The 16,008-nt window shown below is 39.7% G+C and overlaps 1 protein-coding gene and 1 pseudogene across 2 annotated transcripts in view; one reads left to right on the forward strand and one right to left on the reverse strand.

Annotated features, from left to right (window-relative positions):
- The window catches only part of Wdr7 (WD repeat domain 7), a 266,283-nt gene that overhangs the window by 53,523 nt on the left and 196,752 nt on the right, over positions 1 to 16,008 (reverse strand). For both annotated transcript variants that reach the window (XM_050157965.1, XM_050157966.1), the window contains exons 21-23: positions 14,293 to 14,479; positions 2,015 to 2,132; positions 398 to 547 (exon numbers count right to left, since the gene is read on the reverse strand). In XM_050157965.1, coding sequence (XP_050013922.1) covers positions 398 to 547; positions 2,015 to 2,132; positions 14,293 to 14,479 — 455 coding nt within the window. The remainder of the gene's footprint in view (positions 1 to 397; positions 548 to 2,014; positions 2,133 to 14,292; positions 14,480 to 16,008) is intronic.
- LOC126511128 (uncharacterized) lies at positions 8,271 to 8,368 on the forward strand (annotated as a pseudogene).

The following is a 16,008-nucleotide window of genomic DNA, read 5'->3' on the forward strand; positions in this document are numbered from 1 at the left end:
TGCTACTGTTAACTTTGGTCTTGTCTGTAGAAACTCACTGTGCTCATGTGCACAGTAGGGTTACTACTCAAGCACACAGTGGAAGTGGCTTTAGTTACAATGGATGCTGGTGACAACAAAGTCTTTCAAATATTCTAATACGTATCAATTCCATGTGAATGGTCAATGGCTACAGCAATCAATGTTAGTTTTGAGGAAATGGATTTAAGGCCTATTGCAATAGCACAGAAGTAACTAATCTCAGTTATGTGACACATTCCTTCTCCCCTCCTCCCTCTGGTCTTCCCTTCTTCCTCCCTTATTTTTAATCTCTTATTTATTAAATTTAAATTTATTAAATATTTGTTTTTAAGTATTTAGTGCAGGCACAGGTGTGCTGGAAGCTGGCTATTCTCACCTCCACAAGAAGATCCACAACATCGGTAGGCATTTTTTCAATGAGAATTTCGATGACTCTCAAGATTTCCCCTTTAGCTCGTGCCAAGGTTGTTGTGTGTATACTCTGCTGGGACTGCGTATTTGCAGCAAGGGCCGTGTGTCTGTGTACCTACAAAAGAATTGCAACACTGTAGATGAAATTGCTGCTCCACATAGATTTATATTTTTAGGTACTGGTTTATTTTTCACTTATTATAGAAAAAAGAAATAAAAAAAATCAATCAGAACTGTAAAAACAAATCACTCAGGGCAGGTCAAGAATTGTTTTTTGATCACAAATAAGCATTATGTATAAAGCAAACTACGTAAGTATGGTCCAATAAAATCTACAACTTCCTGGTACACAATTATTATTATTATTATTACTATTATTATTATTATTGAGACAGGGCTCAGGCTGAGCTTAAACTCTATGTAGTTAAAGAAATGTTTGAAATGCTTCTCTTGCCTCCATTTATTTTTCCCCCCAATGGAATGTTTCAGTATGAATATCCTAATATTTCATTAAAAAATGTTACTATGTAAATAACACAAAATAAAGTTCAGAAATATAAGTAATATAAAGACCTGTTAGACTAATGTAAAACTTCCTCAAGATAATAAATATTACATATGCATAGGAAAAACTGGCTACAAATTTCCAAGAAAAACAAACCTCAACATACAGATTTGCTACAAGTGTAAAACAAGGAAGGCTGTGTGTACTAAACATGGTGAAAGCTTATTATCACCACACCTGTAGTCCAAAACTTTACTTCAGATACGAATTCACAGGTCCACTGCTTCATAACCGACCATACAGACTACTCCCAAGACCATCTTCCCTCTCTTCTGGTTACTGTCACAGTGCGCCTATAAGGTAGGCTTTGGAGCAGGGACGGGCCCAGTACGCTTCAGTTATCAGTGTTTACTATTTTAAAAATTCATCATAGCTATAGGAAAAGCAATTCAGACAGAGCCCACACCTTATAGACACTGAGATACACAGTACTAAGGCCAAAATAGAACAAACCTTTAAAAACATTTAGGAACTTCTCCTTCTCTCTCACTACTAAGATGTATAGGAAAGAACATAGAATCGGCTCATTGTTCTTTACTAGTTTGTCAGTGGATGTGGGCAATTAGTTAGAACACCAGGAATGCGGGAATCAATGAACTTTCTGGTCTTTCTAGTGAAACAGAACAGGAAAAGCAATCAGCAGTTTGATGGCTTACATTTTTGTGTACAGTTGGAGAGCCATCGCTAAATAAGTGTAGTTTTGATTACAAGTATTTGCTTACACTTGAGAAATGTAAATACCTTTATACCTTTTAATTTGGATAGACCTATTACATTTAATATTGAAAGTACTGTCAAACATTACAAGTGCGCTCATTCTGAGAACAGAAAAAACATGAAAGCCCAAGTCCTGAACGCACAGCGGTGGAACTCAGTGCCCGTGCAGACATGATACAACCATTTCGGCACGACGCTATTAACTTGCTTTGTTTTATAACTGTGGGTCTGACCCTGGAGTTACAGTACAGAGGCATTCTGCTGAAAGGGAAGACGCGGCACGTGAAGGCGGCTGCTCACCTCCTTAGCTATGGTGGTGATGAAGGCGGGTGGTCTGGCAGTGGCAATGAGAGAAAGGGCATGCCGTGCAGAGCGGGCAGAGTCAGCTGCGGGGCTCAGAGGCAGCCCCATTGTGATGCTAAACAGGGATCAGAAAAAAAGGAAAAAGAAAAGAAGCATTAGAAATATAGACTCAAAAGATTAGACACAGCTTATAATGTCAGTTCAAGGTCAATGGGAGCACTCAAACAGTTAGAAGATAATAGACTTGGAACAATGAGCGGTGATTAAGAGCCAGGGTGTTCCAGCATCAAATACAAAATCGAATTATTAACCATGAAGATTGAAAACAGTATGTGCATCTGTCCGAAAGGTTAAAAATGCCTTGTTAACAAATTATCAAGAACTACTCCTGAATACACATCACAAAGCTAAGGTAGGGATGCAGACTGTGCTGGGTGCTTTAAAGATATGCGAAAGATAATTTGCTCATAAGGATAGGTTAAAAAACTATAATTGAGGCACTTTTGAGAAAGGAAGCAAAACTCATTCCTGTTTGCAGCTAGGAAAAGAACTGAGAATGACAAAACTACTTTCGGCTAGCTATTGTTTTTAGTTTGAAATCTCTGAGCACCGCTGGCCCACTCCACACTCAGAACGGTCAGAGCCGCCACTGCTGAGTACCCGCACCACTGACACTCTTTTAGCATTTAAACAGAAAGTAAACCAGCTGGTATCAAATTTCCTGACAGAAACAAGAGACAGCAGACAGTCCCTTTAAAGTAGGCATAGGTAATGAAACAACCTTAGACTGTGAGAACTCGGGTCCTGATAGGGCAGTGCTAATAACGCATTCCCACTCTAACTAACATATGAAAGCATATGAGAATGCATATCTACCACTAAACTCCCTTGGTGCATGCATGTGTGTAGTGTGAAAAATACTAAGACTTTTGACTAAACTCTAGCTAAGGAGCCATATAGTAATTATACAGAGGAAGTATTTTATTGCATTCAGTTAGAATTTTTCTAGCTAAATAATTTTAACGTAAACGAACATGTGAAGATCCATTAAAATGTATTCCAAACAAGGCGATCTGTAAGTATAAGCTGGATTGTTTGATAAACATTCTCAAAAAAGTTGATTGGTCCCTCTATAATCAGGCTAAGAATAGTTGTCTTAATTTTTAGCTGAAAATCAAAATGAGTTACATGGCTATTCTTAACCTCAAAGGAGGCAAATTGATGGCAGAAAATTTTGCATTGCTATTTAGTGACTATTGTGCTTGAGAGCCAGTGGTCTCAACCTGTGGCCATGACCCCTTTGGGGGTTAAGCTTCATGTATTTACACCACAATCATAACAGTAGCAAAGTTACAATTATGAAGTTAGTAACAAAAATAATTTTATGGTTGGGAATCACTACAACATGAGGAACTGGGTTAAAGGGCCACAGCATTAGGAAGGCTGAGAATCACTGCTTAAAAAGACAGTAATATATATATATATAACTCTCCCATGTCTTTATCCAAATTGAGGGTAACTACAAAGTAGGGACTCAGATAAGAAGAAGTACATGCAGCATTTTTTTGATATTTAGAAAAAATAAGAAAATAAACTGAGCATTGAGAACAAGCACACATCCTAAACCAAATAAACATGGAAAGTGAGGGTTGCATGACATTTGGCTCCTGGGTGGCAGGGGCCGGAAAGAGGCAGTATGCCAGCTACCTAGTCTCTCTCCTGGGCTAAATGCTACCACTTCAAATTGAGCAAGGAAATGTTTTCTACCTGAGGATGAGACTTGAGAGTGCATTGTTTACTATTTCCTAAGTCCACATTTTAGGTTAACTTCCTTAAAAGCTCAAAAGCTAGTTAAATATTTTAGATATTTACTGTTTCCTTTCATTTCCAACAAATCAAAAGAATAGGTGCTGACGATATTGAAGGGCGGTGACACAAACCAAAATGCAAGTTAATTGAATAATTCTAAACAAACCGACTTTTGTAAAATCACAAATTTTGTAAAACCAGTCACTGGGAAAAAGCAACACCAGTTTCCTGGGGTGTCCACCCCACATCAGGAAAGTTACGCAAAGAACTAGAGCTAGAACTCAGGGGCTGAGGTTAGAGCAGGCTTGCTTTTGCTCTGCTTCATGTCTTCTTATATTTACCCCCAAACACCCCTACAAGGCAATACAGACATTTCACAAATGAAAAGCCAGGTCAAGAAAAGCTAAGTGAGGAGCTAAGGTAGTGGCGCACCACAGTCCTTCCACGTTTGTTATCCAGGTTTCCTAAAAAGATTAAATGGAAAATTCCAGCACTAATCAATACGTTCTAAAATGTATGAAATTTAGAGTGATGTGGTAGTCTTAGGCTGCATTGTCTGGTATATGAATCGTATCTCTGTCCTAAGTACACGCGCAGTATATGCTGTCTGTGTGGTCACTTTGAAGGTATCAGCAATGCTTATGTGCAGGTGGCCCTCTGGAGATACCGAATACTGTATCACAATGCTTATACACACCGTTCATCTTACCTGTCTCTTCATATACGTACCACCCAAAGAAAAACAACCAGAAAACATAGTATGGTTTGATATTTGATGGAGGGATCTATATTCATATATTATACTATGTCACTATGATTATTCAATTTTATTTTTTTAATATCTTACAGTGCATAAATTATAAATTCAGCTGTATTACAGATCTCTATGTAAAGGAAAAATACTACATATAAAAGGTTTTGGATTACCATGGCTTCGTGAATTCACTGGGAGTGTTAGAATGTGTCTCCATAGGTAACTGACCTTTATAGAAAGCAGAGTAGCAGGGCATGGTGACACTGAGGTGACCTACATTAATGAACTGATAACATGACCAAATTTAGTTGCTTTAGATGAAAGGCTACACTGCTTGCTTCCCTGAGAGAAGTTTGTGGGATTTGTTGAGATATTGAGGTTTCAGATCTTTTATTAAATAGTTTAAATGAAGAATAGCTTACATGTACCAGTTGGGTTTATCATAATATTTGAGACTGCCCACTTAGGACTGAATAACCAACCTATCGGGGGCTCACCTCTGGAGAAGACTAATCCTCCCTCTCTCAGAGCAGGGTGTAGCTTCTATGCTGTATCTACAGATGACTAATCCTCCCTCTCTCAGAGCAGGGTGTAGCTTCTATGCTGTATCTAGAGATGACGCTATTGGCAGCAGGCATCCTAGTTCTTACTCTTTTTTTTGGGGGGGGGGGGGCGGTGGTTCATAGTCCATAATTTTCTCTGAGCCTTAGTGAAGGAACTGTGATGCAGATGTAAGGGACAGGTAGCCCACTGTCACTTATTTTCTGTGTTATGACCAGTTGTAGGTCTTTCTAACAGTCTCTATCTGCTGCAAAAGAAGCATCTTTGAAGAGGTGTGAGAATTACTCTTGTCTCTGTGTGTAAGCACAAATATTTACAATACAGTTAGAAATCACATTGGCTTAGGAAAGTGGTAGAAGTGGGTTCTCCTCTAGGGTCTATGATCACTCCAAGGACAAATAGTGGACAGATAGCAGACATGTATTCTCTCCTGTTGAGTCAGCCTTGGTTCCAATTAGACAACTGGTGGTTATTGCCAAAATAAAAGCCACGACAGCACTATTGGGAATATCTGGCTAGGCTGCCCACTACTGTGGTTCCTAAGTGTCCCAGCTAGGAAAGGCCTAGGGTTCGCTTTTCTCCCTTGGCAGCTTGCATAGCACCCTTTCACACTGTGAAACTTGGAGTTCTCACTGTGATTGAATATCTCCCCAAAAGCAAGGATTATCCTCCAGACTATACAAATAACTCAAAAAAACCCAAACAAACCAAAAAAAAAGATAATCAAGAAAAATATCAATTTAAAAATGTGCTTTGAATCTTAATAAGAAGGAATGAAATGGCTAAGAAATATCTTTATAAATGGTCAACATCCTGAGCAATTAGGGAAATGAAAATTAAAACTACTTTGAGAGTTCATCTTAGCCCAGTCAGAAGTCTAAGATCAAAAAAATAAAATGAGAGTAAATGCTGGTAAAGATGTGAGGCCAGAGGACCCTCATTCTCATTGGTGCAACTGTAGAATAGAACAGCCACTCTGGAAGTCAGTGTAGCGGATTCTCAGAAAGCTAAAAACAGATCTACAAAATGACCCAGCTATACCGTTCCTGGGCCAGTGTCCACAGGACTCATCATCTTACTCCTCAGATACCTGCTTAGCCATGTTCCTGTGCTCTATTATTTGTGTGCTATGCATTTTAATGTGAGATTCTATCTGAATGAGAAGCGTTGAGGGGAAGGGCTGTTTGTTTCTGGAACCTGTGTGTAAACCCAGCCTTACTCTATGCTCTTGATCCTGCTCATGGGCTGTTGTGTAGATCATTTGTTTTATAGATCTATGGGATAGGCCTTTGGGTTTAGTTTTTATTCTACAGAAATTGGATATCACAGACTATTTTACTAAGTACTTCCCTAAACACATATGCACGTGCATGCGCACTAATACATACACACACACACACACACACACCCCATCCAATCAGAACCACCAGGGATTAAAAACGTGGATGTAAACATAGTCTCCTTAGGCAGAGATCCTTCTTCTCATGACCGTTCATCAGTCCAATTCTTTGGCTTGTTTCATTTTAGGAAAATCATTTTAAATTTCCAGGAAGAACATTTTAGTAAAATGTTACCATCTAAGATTGTGAGACATCAACCTTTGTCAAATTAAGGAATACTCTATGTATACATTCCAGGAAAACATTAAGCTTTCTGCAAACAAGTCAGCAAATCGTAGACATTAGTAACAAGGCTTTGAAAACAGTCCATATCAAAAACAAAGAAAGCTAACACTGTTTTAAATACATTCTTATTACATGACTCCCAGGATTTCCAGCCCATGCTTTCTTGGAAACACTGGTTGTTAATATCGGTTTCCCTTGACAAAGAATACACAACACCTCTGTGTCAAGTGAGAGCTTTACCTTTAAAATATTTAAAATTTTTAGTTAGTATTATTATTGTATATGTATGCATGCATGCTATGATACGCTTGTGGAGGTCAGAGGACAACTCTGTGGTCCTCTCCATCTCCTTTCACGTGGGTTCTGGAAGGAAACAGGTCATCAGGCTTGTATTGTTGGTCAGTGAGTGCCATCACTCAGTGAGTCCTCTCATCAGTGCCGAGAGCTTCAGTATATAACTCTAGGCAGTATTCATTTCCAACGCTCAAAGACAGAAAATTTTCCCTACTCTTTAGACATGTATCTTTTAAAAATATTTCCTGCAGTTGCATATATTTATGGTAAATAAAAAATTATGCTGACCTGGTTTATGTAAAGGGCTTCGTTAGATTATAAACCCCTGTAGGTTAGTTTTTCATAATAGGAAAAATTGCCGATGAACAATTCTAAAGAATATTTGTAATTGCAGTGTATTTCTCTTGATCCCTCAAACTTACTAGAAATGGTTGAGTTTGAGTTAAAATACTCAGTTCTTCTCTCTAACCCCATATGGTTCAAAAGGAACCCTTCCAGTGTATGGTGCTTTTCTGTATCTCAAAGATTCTGGGCTTCCAGCAGCTCTGTTTCCCTGCTGGTGTTTGGTAAGCTGTGACAATACCTGAAAAGCAATAGGCTTTCTGAAATCCCTCAGCTGTGGTAGCAAATGACAAGCGTGGCCCCTCAACAGCTGGGCTGCGCTTCACTGTTCTTCCACAATAAAGGCTACACCGCTACACCGTGACTTAGGCAAATAGAATCTGAATCCCAGGCCACACAAAACCAGGAAGAGGCCAGTCTTTCAAGAGCACAGGAGTTTTCTGCTTGCCTATAGAGCAGAATTTGCCCAACATTTCTGATACTTTATCAGTATATAGAGACTTAGAGAGCTTACTTTAAAAAGGACTTCTTAAAACAAACAAAAGCTGTGTTTCTATTTTTATCATAATTAACTGGGCAATTATGAGATTCAATTATTTCAGGAATGCACAGCCTCATTGTGTTATACAACCCACACTGAATAAATATACCATCTTGCCCCTTAAATCCTCATAAAAGATGCTACCTCTGGATCGCTTACCAAACAAATAGCATATGCCTTAAGCACAAAGGTTAAGAAACGGGAGTTGAGAGTCCTAAGTGGGCCCAATCCTTCGCATGCTGAGCGCACTGGGCCAGATTAAGTTGATGGAGACTGTCATATCTAAAACACAGTTTTATTAAAATCATTGCCCATCATTACAAATAAGTAAGAACCAACATATACTAAAACTGGAACCATCAGAGAGGATTAGCATGCCCCTGTGCGAGGTTGGCAATTAAATTTGTGAAGTGCTCTACATTTTAAAAAAAATTTTAGTGATATTTAAATGTGGCTAACACAGACAAGAATTATGGGTTAATGTAAGATATAAGAGTTAATAAGAAGCCTGAGCTAACAGGCCAGCCAGTTTATGATTAATATAACCCTCTGTGTGTTTCTTTGGGATTGAATGGCTGCAAGACCAGGCGGGACAAAAACCTCTGTCAACATAAACCCAGTATTTTTTACCATCTAGAAAACAAGAGATAGCATCTCTCACAGATTCATACACTATATCTGTTTATGTGCACTTACAAAATGGGAAAAAAATCATGTTTACTGGCCTTGGACATCTGTATACCTAAATGAATGTGTTTGCAACAAGCACAGCACATAAACACCCGAGTAGCATTGTATATTGGTAGAGTAAGCAATAAAGGCTCAGACAGAGATAGAAATTAGGTAAGCAGTATAGGGTAAAAAGACTTCCAAGAAAAGAACCCAGTTTTATCTAGACAAAATCCCCAAATTCCCTTGAGCCCCTGGCTGCCTCATTGTCAGAGACACCAGAAATTTAGAGGGCTCTGATGTCTAATTTAGTTCCTAAATGATTTTAGGGTCACCTCTTCAGAGTTGGATGTGTCAGAGTAAGAATTGGGTTCATTAAGGGAAACCTCATTCTTGTATGAGAACAGAATCCCTGGCCTGTGACCTAACGCTCCAGTTTGCCCAGGTCAATCACTTGGCTAAGGACCACCCCTAAGAAGACAGTTTACAGTAAGTCATGGTAAGGAGGTGAGCAGAATGTATCTTTTAAAGAATATTGTATTTTCCTTCTCAGAATATCCACCCCTAGCACTGTAGTTTACTGGTTTGCAGCCATGTAGCTTTGTACATCTGCCCAGTTTTCTGAAATATTCAGATTGGTATATGTTCCCTTTCTTTCTTTTAGGTCTTCTCTAAGCAGGCATTGTTTAACACTTTGGGACTCTGCAACATTTTAGGCTTTCTTGCTTTTCCCCAAAGCTTCCTCCCAGTCGTGTGGATGCCTGTCTGTCACGTGTCTGACCTTCATGACAAGACAGCTTAAACAGCACGACCCTACCCCCCACAACACACACATACTCCTATTCTCCTCCAGGAAGCTGCTGAGATTTACAGCTCGCCTGCAGTGGGTTCTTTTCCTTTTAAACTCTAATAAAGTTGTCCTTGAGCTTCCATTTGAGTCTGTTCTTAAATTATTTATTAATCACACTAAGAGCTCCGAGAGGTGGATCTCAATCTCCGCAGCATCAATTAAAGACTGCACCTGGAACCCGCAGATCTGTCTCACACCAGTGCATACAGTAGGTGCTAACTACAAGTCAGGAACCTCCAGCTGCAACCAACCTTCGGCCTAACCACTCTACTTCCCAAAGACTGCTGGAAAAGAAGCAGTTGTGTTTCTTAATGGGTGAATGCCAGTTTGCATCCTGCTGTTAGGTCAGAGGACATTTACTTTCAGTTGGCATCTGTTTAGAGACATGCCAGAGCCTGGCCTGGTCCTGTTGTGTGTCCCCGTTCTTCTCCACAGCCCATTCTGATGTGAAAAAACAGGCACACCTGCTTACCCTGTTAATCATCACAGAAGGCCTGTCAGTGCCGTTACCAAACTCACCTCAATGTCCTGGCCATTGTGAGACAGTATCTTTGATTCCACCTGAAACTAGAAATATCTAACACTAATCCTTTCATGTATTAGTTAATAAATAAATGCCTACATGTTAGTAAGCACACCTTCAAGCACAATAACTGGGAATAAAACTAGAAAAAAAGTGCTGATGTTGTCTAGACAGAACTAGACATAAGTGGTAAGTCAGAATTCTACTGGAAGATGTTATGAATTCTGGGGAAATGTTCTAATGACCTCAAGGCACCTTACAGGTCTGTGACAAAAACTCCAAGTTCCAGTTCTTACAAGGAATGCCAGTACTTGAAAGAGAGGGAGGAAGAACTCTTGGGTGATACAAGAATGGGAATAAAGAGGGCAATAGTTGCTATGGTTGCTCTTTCCATAAATGTGAACTGAACTTTAAAGCATTTGGCATTATATTAGCTTTTTCACACTGCGAGCTTAGCGTCATGGACAGAATCAAGGCAGTTGAGCCCTGTTATTGTGTACATAGCAAATCAGCCACAGCAAGGCAGGAGTGGTGTGGCTAAGAGTCACCTTTGAGCCCCTGAGTACACCGCTGTTCTACTTCCCTCATCTCAGTACTCTGTAGCATCTACCAAGTGTGTCATGGATGGAAGAGGCCATTTTCAATCTAAATCTTGTTAGAGATTAATAAGCAAACATTTTGTTGCTTATTATGCAATTTATCATGAAAAGTACATTGGACTCCTCAAGGCTAAATGCTGATACATTTGTTTATTCAGAGCTATGTAGAGAAAGTCATACGAATCTTTGTGACAGAAAGGATGTAAAAGCAAGATTTAAATTACCTACTGAAAACTACAGGATTTATGTCTCTTGACACTCTCTGAAGATGTACATGTTTACTTTGTACATGTTTATCTTGCTAATATACGCTTGATGTAAACTTATTTTAAAAACAAAATTATAAAAACTAAAACTAAAATGAAACCTACCATTCATTCCAGGAAACAAAACAGAATATAAACTTGTGAATTTGGGTTTGGCCAGATCTGAAAAAAACCATTTTATTGACTAATTAAACATACTACATGTTTCTCAAGTGCCTGCAGCCCATGCTGTGTTCTCCTGTAGGTACACAACGTCGAGTAAGGAGGAGACTAAAGATAGAAAATATGTTCTTAAGATTTTCGCAAAGACCAGCTGTCTTGTACTATTGGTGCAAATGTATGGGCCAACACCCCTCCTAACTCCAAAAGTTACCTGGGAAATATCTGCTGCCTTCCTTTATCAGAAACTATTCTGGCCACTAATCCATAAAGCTGCTCGCTGGCCAGCCTGTAATCTGTTGAACACTGGGACCACCCCAACAGCGTCTCCACTTACACAGCAACTGCCACAGTAACTCATCAGTCTCTTAATGCTCTGGTTGCCTCTATTTGACTGGGCTGTGGCATATCTGTGGGCCATCATCTTGATTGCTAACTAATGTAGAAGGACCCAGTTCACTGTGGGGAATACTAACCCTAGGTGGGCTGTGTGACCTATATGTGAAAGTTAGTTGAGGCCAGGGCATGAACAATCAGCATTCCTCCATGATTTTGCCTTCAAAGTCCTTCCTTGACTTTTCTCAAGGATGGTCTTTGACTTGGAAAGTGTAAGGGAAATAAAACTCCTTGCTTTCCTAAGTTAGTTTTTTTTTTTTTTTTTTTTTTTTTTTTGAGACAGGGTTTCTCTGTAGCTTTGGAGCCTGTCCTGGCACTAGCTCTTGTAGACCAGGCTGGCCTCGAACTCCCAGAGATCCGCCTGCCTCTGCCTCCCAAGTGCTGGGATTAAAGGCGTGCGCCACCACCGCCCAGCACCTAAGTTAGTTTTTGACAAAATGTTTTATCACAGTAACGAGAAACAAATTTAAAATACTTAAAATGTTCTAACCACTCCTCTTAAGTTCTTTGCAAATATAAGCTCATTTTAGTTAGCATTGGCCTTTTGAAACAGACAATTTAATCCCATTCATGTAGCTAGGAAGACCTAGAAGTGACATTAGAAAATATGGAGGTGTAACAAGAGGAAAAAGAGGAAAGCAGCTGACTAGTGTTGTAGAATATTATTTTAAGGTGTGTTACATTTGTTTATGTTCTGCGATATTTAATGATGTAAAGAAGTGTTGCTTTTGCTTAGGCTGCATTTGTTTAACTCTGTGAAGCTGTGTTATTATGCCTGTCTAAAACTCCTGAATGGTCTAATAAAGAGCTGAACAGCCAATAGCGAGGCAGGAGAAAGGATAGGCAGGACTAGCAGGTAGAGAGTATAAATAGAAGGAGAACTCTGAATAAAGAGGAGAAAGATGAACAAGGAGAGGAAGATGTCAGGGTCCAGCTACCCTGCCACACCACCAGTCACAGAGTAGGAGTGAAAGTAACATATACATAAGTTAAAAAAGGAAAAAGGCCAAAAGGGAAAGGTAGATGGAATAATTTAAGTTAATTTAATTTAAGAAAAGCTGGCTAGAAACAAGCCAAGGCATTTATAAGCAATAATAGCTGTCTCCATATGTGATTTATTTGCAAACTGGATAGTGAGACACCCCCCCAAAAAAAAACAAAGATCAAAAGAGTAATAAAATCATTTTAGCACCCAACATGGGGCTGGAGTAAAAAAATCCAACAATCTAGGTTTTCAGTGAATACCCTCCTACCAATTAAGGCGGGGAATAAGTCCACTTAGTGCACTTAGCACATCTAACAGAAGGACAGTAGGCCCCCAGCGTGCTGTAACTGGAGGGAACCATGCATAAGGGAAAGCAGCCAGGAAGCAATGAGCAGATCATTTTAGTTCTAAAAAAGTCAACAGTAATGACACTGGCATGTCAGTCATTTTTCACAGAGAGGTATCATGGAGCAGTAGAGGAATTTCCACCACTTTCTATTCACTAGAATGAGATACTTTAAAAAGTAGATGGAAAAATGCAAAGTTTGTTTGTACAGTGCTGATGATGATGATGAAAATTCAGCCACTGTGAAAAACTGTTATGTGACTCCTGGAAAATTTAAACATGGAATTATAAGTTCTAGTAATTCCACTTTGAAAATGAAAATGAGTTCTCACATAACCACTTATACATGGATGTGCAGAGTAGCTCTGCTCACAAGACCAAAAGGTAGAAAATAGCACATGTCTATCAACAGATAAACAAGACAATGTTTAACCACAGGTAGGATGGAATTCAGCTAAAATACAAAATAAAACAGTCAAATACTACAATATGGATGGACTCTGTAAGAGGGATAAGTGAAAGAAGGGACTCATAAAAGACTACAGGAGTGTGGCTTCATTTCTGTGAACTACCTAGGTCAGGGAAATTTCAGAAAGGCTGAAGGTCATTGTTCCTAAGGCATGTAGGCAGAGCGACGGGGAGAAAGGCACCTAGCCGGGGCTGGCACTATTGGGAACCAGGCAGCCGTGATGGCTGGACACTGTCAGCTTACTTTTGCTGACAATCACCAAGTTTATGCCACTTGCACAATACACCCGAGACAGCCGTTTTCCTGGGTCAGGAGGCTGGGTCCTAAGACAGCACCAATGCGCATCTGCATACCACAGCCCCTAGCCGGCTCTTCAGCACACGTTTCCACTCGATTCAGGCTCTCAACTCTTCCTGTACATTTTCATCTTCTGTTGTTCTTAAAGTGATGATTATGTTAAAAATTTAATGTATTTCATTTACTTAGTGAATGTGTGTGTATGCATACACACATGAGCACATGCAAATGAACTGTATCAGTGAAGGTCATAGGACAACTTGCAGGAGTTTGTTCTTTTCTTCCGTCATGTGGGGCCAAGAGACTGAACCCAAGATTGTCAGTCTTGGTGGCAAGTGTCTTTGCCCACTGAGCCAACCTACCTTCCCAACTGCAAATTGTCTAGTTCCATCTTCTATTACTAAAACAGTTTTGATCTAGGACCAATTATGTATATCATTTTCCCTATAAATATGTTTACACAATTATTAATCAGTAATGCCTTAAGGTATAATAAACACAATTTGAAAATTATGTAATAGATCATTCATTATCTTAAGGCTTCATCTCAATTTTCTATTTTCTGTTGAGTTTATATTTTGTGTGTGTGTGTGTGTTTATTTTTCAAGACACTGTATAGCCCTATCTGGCTTTGAACTTGCCGCAATCCTCCTGACTTGGCATCCTGAGTGCTGTGGCTATAAGCGTGGCCATTGGGCCGAGTAGATTTACTGCTGATTACACATACAGTTTCTAAAGTACAACCAACACCTCCAACAACAACACCTGAACCCACTGGGATCACACATACTTGGCAAGTTGTTTCTCAGCATCTGCACACAGCTCCAGAAGCCCCATCAGCACAGCGGACACATCCATGTAAGGCTCCCACACAGTGAACCCTCGCCCAATCAGGTCAATGGCAGTTCTCCGGATGGTGCTGTGAGGAGGAAGCTTGGGACTTGGTGGCTGTAGCAGAAGAAATGTCAGCGCCTTACCTAAAAAAAAAAAAAAAAAAAAAAATCAGAATATTAAATATACTTTGAAAATATAAGTATACTTCAATTTTTCCCAAAAGGGTTTGAACAATAAACCCCTAAGAGATTTTAAGCTTATACTTTGTTTAGCCCTATATTTTCAAGAGGAAAACTTAAGCTACATACAACATTTTACAGTATATTAAGTGCTTAATTATATAACAATTATATATAAATATATACTTCTATATATAGGGAGAAGTGGCCTAGCTCCCGATGCTCTATTCAAATCAAAATCACAAATTAATGATGGTTCAAATAGTGTAACCTTTTTATTGTATCTAACACAGGTAATGGGCAAACATGCCCATCTTTAGATGGACTCGTCTTTAAAGGCGTTATCAGTGGAGGGGCTACAGAAGGCACCATGTGAGATTTGAGGTTTGAGACATTTCTTTCCACATTCTGGTACACTTATAATACCATTCTTCACACAAGTTTATTATATAAATAATAGTAGCATAACAGAATTTCTAAGTCTGATGTAGCCATCTAACTTTGGATCTGCATGCTCCCTTGTATACTGAAGGCTGAGCCTAGTGACAGGTTGCTCACCAAAGCTCAGTGGCCATTAACTACAAAGGACCATTCACTTTAAAAGGCACCTTGACACTCAAAAGGGGAACCACTAGAGATCATGGGGATTTAACTAATTAATATATTCATTCATTAGGGTTTTTTGTTTGTTTGTTTGTTTTTGTTTTTTGACAGATTCTCTGTGTGAGGCCCTGACTATCTAAGAACTCACCATGTAGACCAGGCTGGCCTCACAGGCACAGACATCTGCCTCTCTGCCTCCCAGGTGATGGAACTAAAGGCATATGTCATCACCCGAGGCTAAGAAAACTAATTTTGAAGAGCTTCTTTTGTTTGCTCTCCCAAGGAAAAGTTACAAAGCAGTTCTGGAATTCTAGCACAAGCAACCCGCTCAGACAGGGAACGCTGGCATCAGGTACACTCTGAGGGAGAAGCAGGCTTTCCTAACCTTTAGAGACTGCCACTTCAGTTACTCACCGAGCCTCTGTATCCTTGTCTATGAAGAAGTGGCAATGACAGCTTTCTCTGATGAAAGGTACACGTGTGGACTGTGCTTATGCTACAAATTGGATTCCCAGCGAACTACCCTAGTAAGTGCTCAAAACAAGGCATGCTGGGTTCATAAAGAACATGATCAGTTAGAACCCAGCAGCCCTGCCGCTCCTATTTCAATAGATGGCACCCAGACGTGATGGAATAAATCCACTTAAAAACCTGAGGAAACAGGAAGATTGGGATAAAGGAAGGTTGGATAGAGGAGCAGGGAAGCACATATCTTAGTTAAAAGAGCCACCTTAGTGTTGGCAAGAGACTGGAACCTAGAGTGGCTCCCAGGAGCCCAAGGCGATGTCCCCAGTTAGTCCCTTGGGAAGCTGAGGATAGGGAACCTGAACTGACCCTATCCTATAGCATTACTGACGAATATCTTTCATATCACCATAGAACCTTCATCT

Source organism: Alexandromys fortis, unplaced genomic scaffold (assembly GCF_014885135.2).
Source record: "Alexandromys fortis isolate MF-2015 unplaced genomic scaffold, M_Fortis_MF-2015_v1.1 scaffold_94, whole genome shotgun sequence".
NCBI lineage: Eukaryota > Metazoa > Chordata > Mammalia > Rodentia > Cricetidae > Alexandromys > Alexandromys fortis.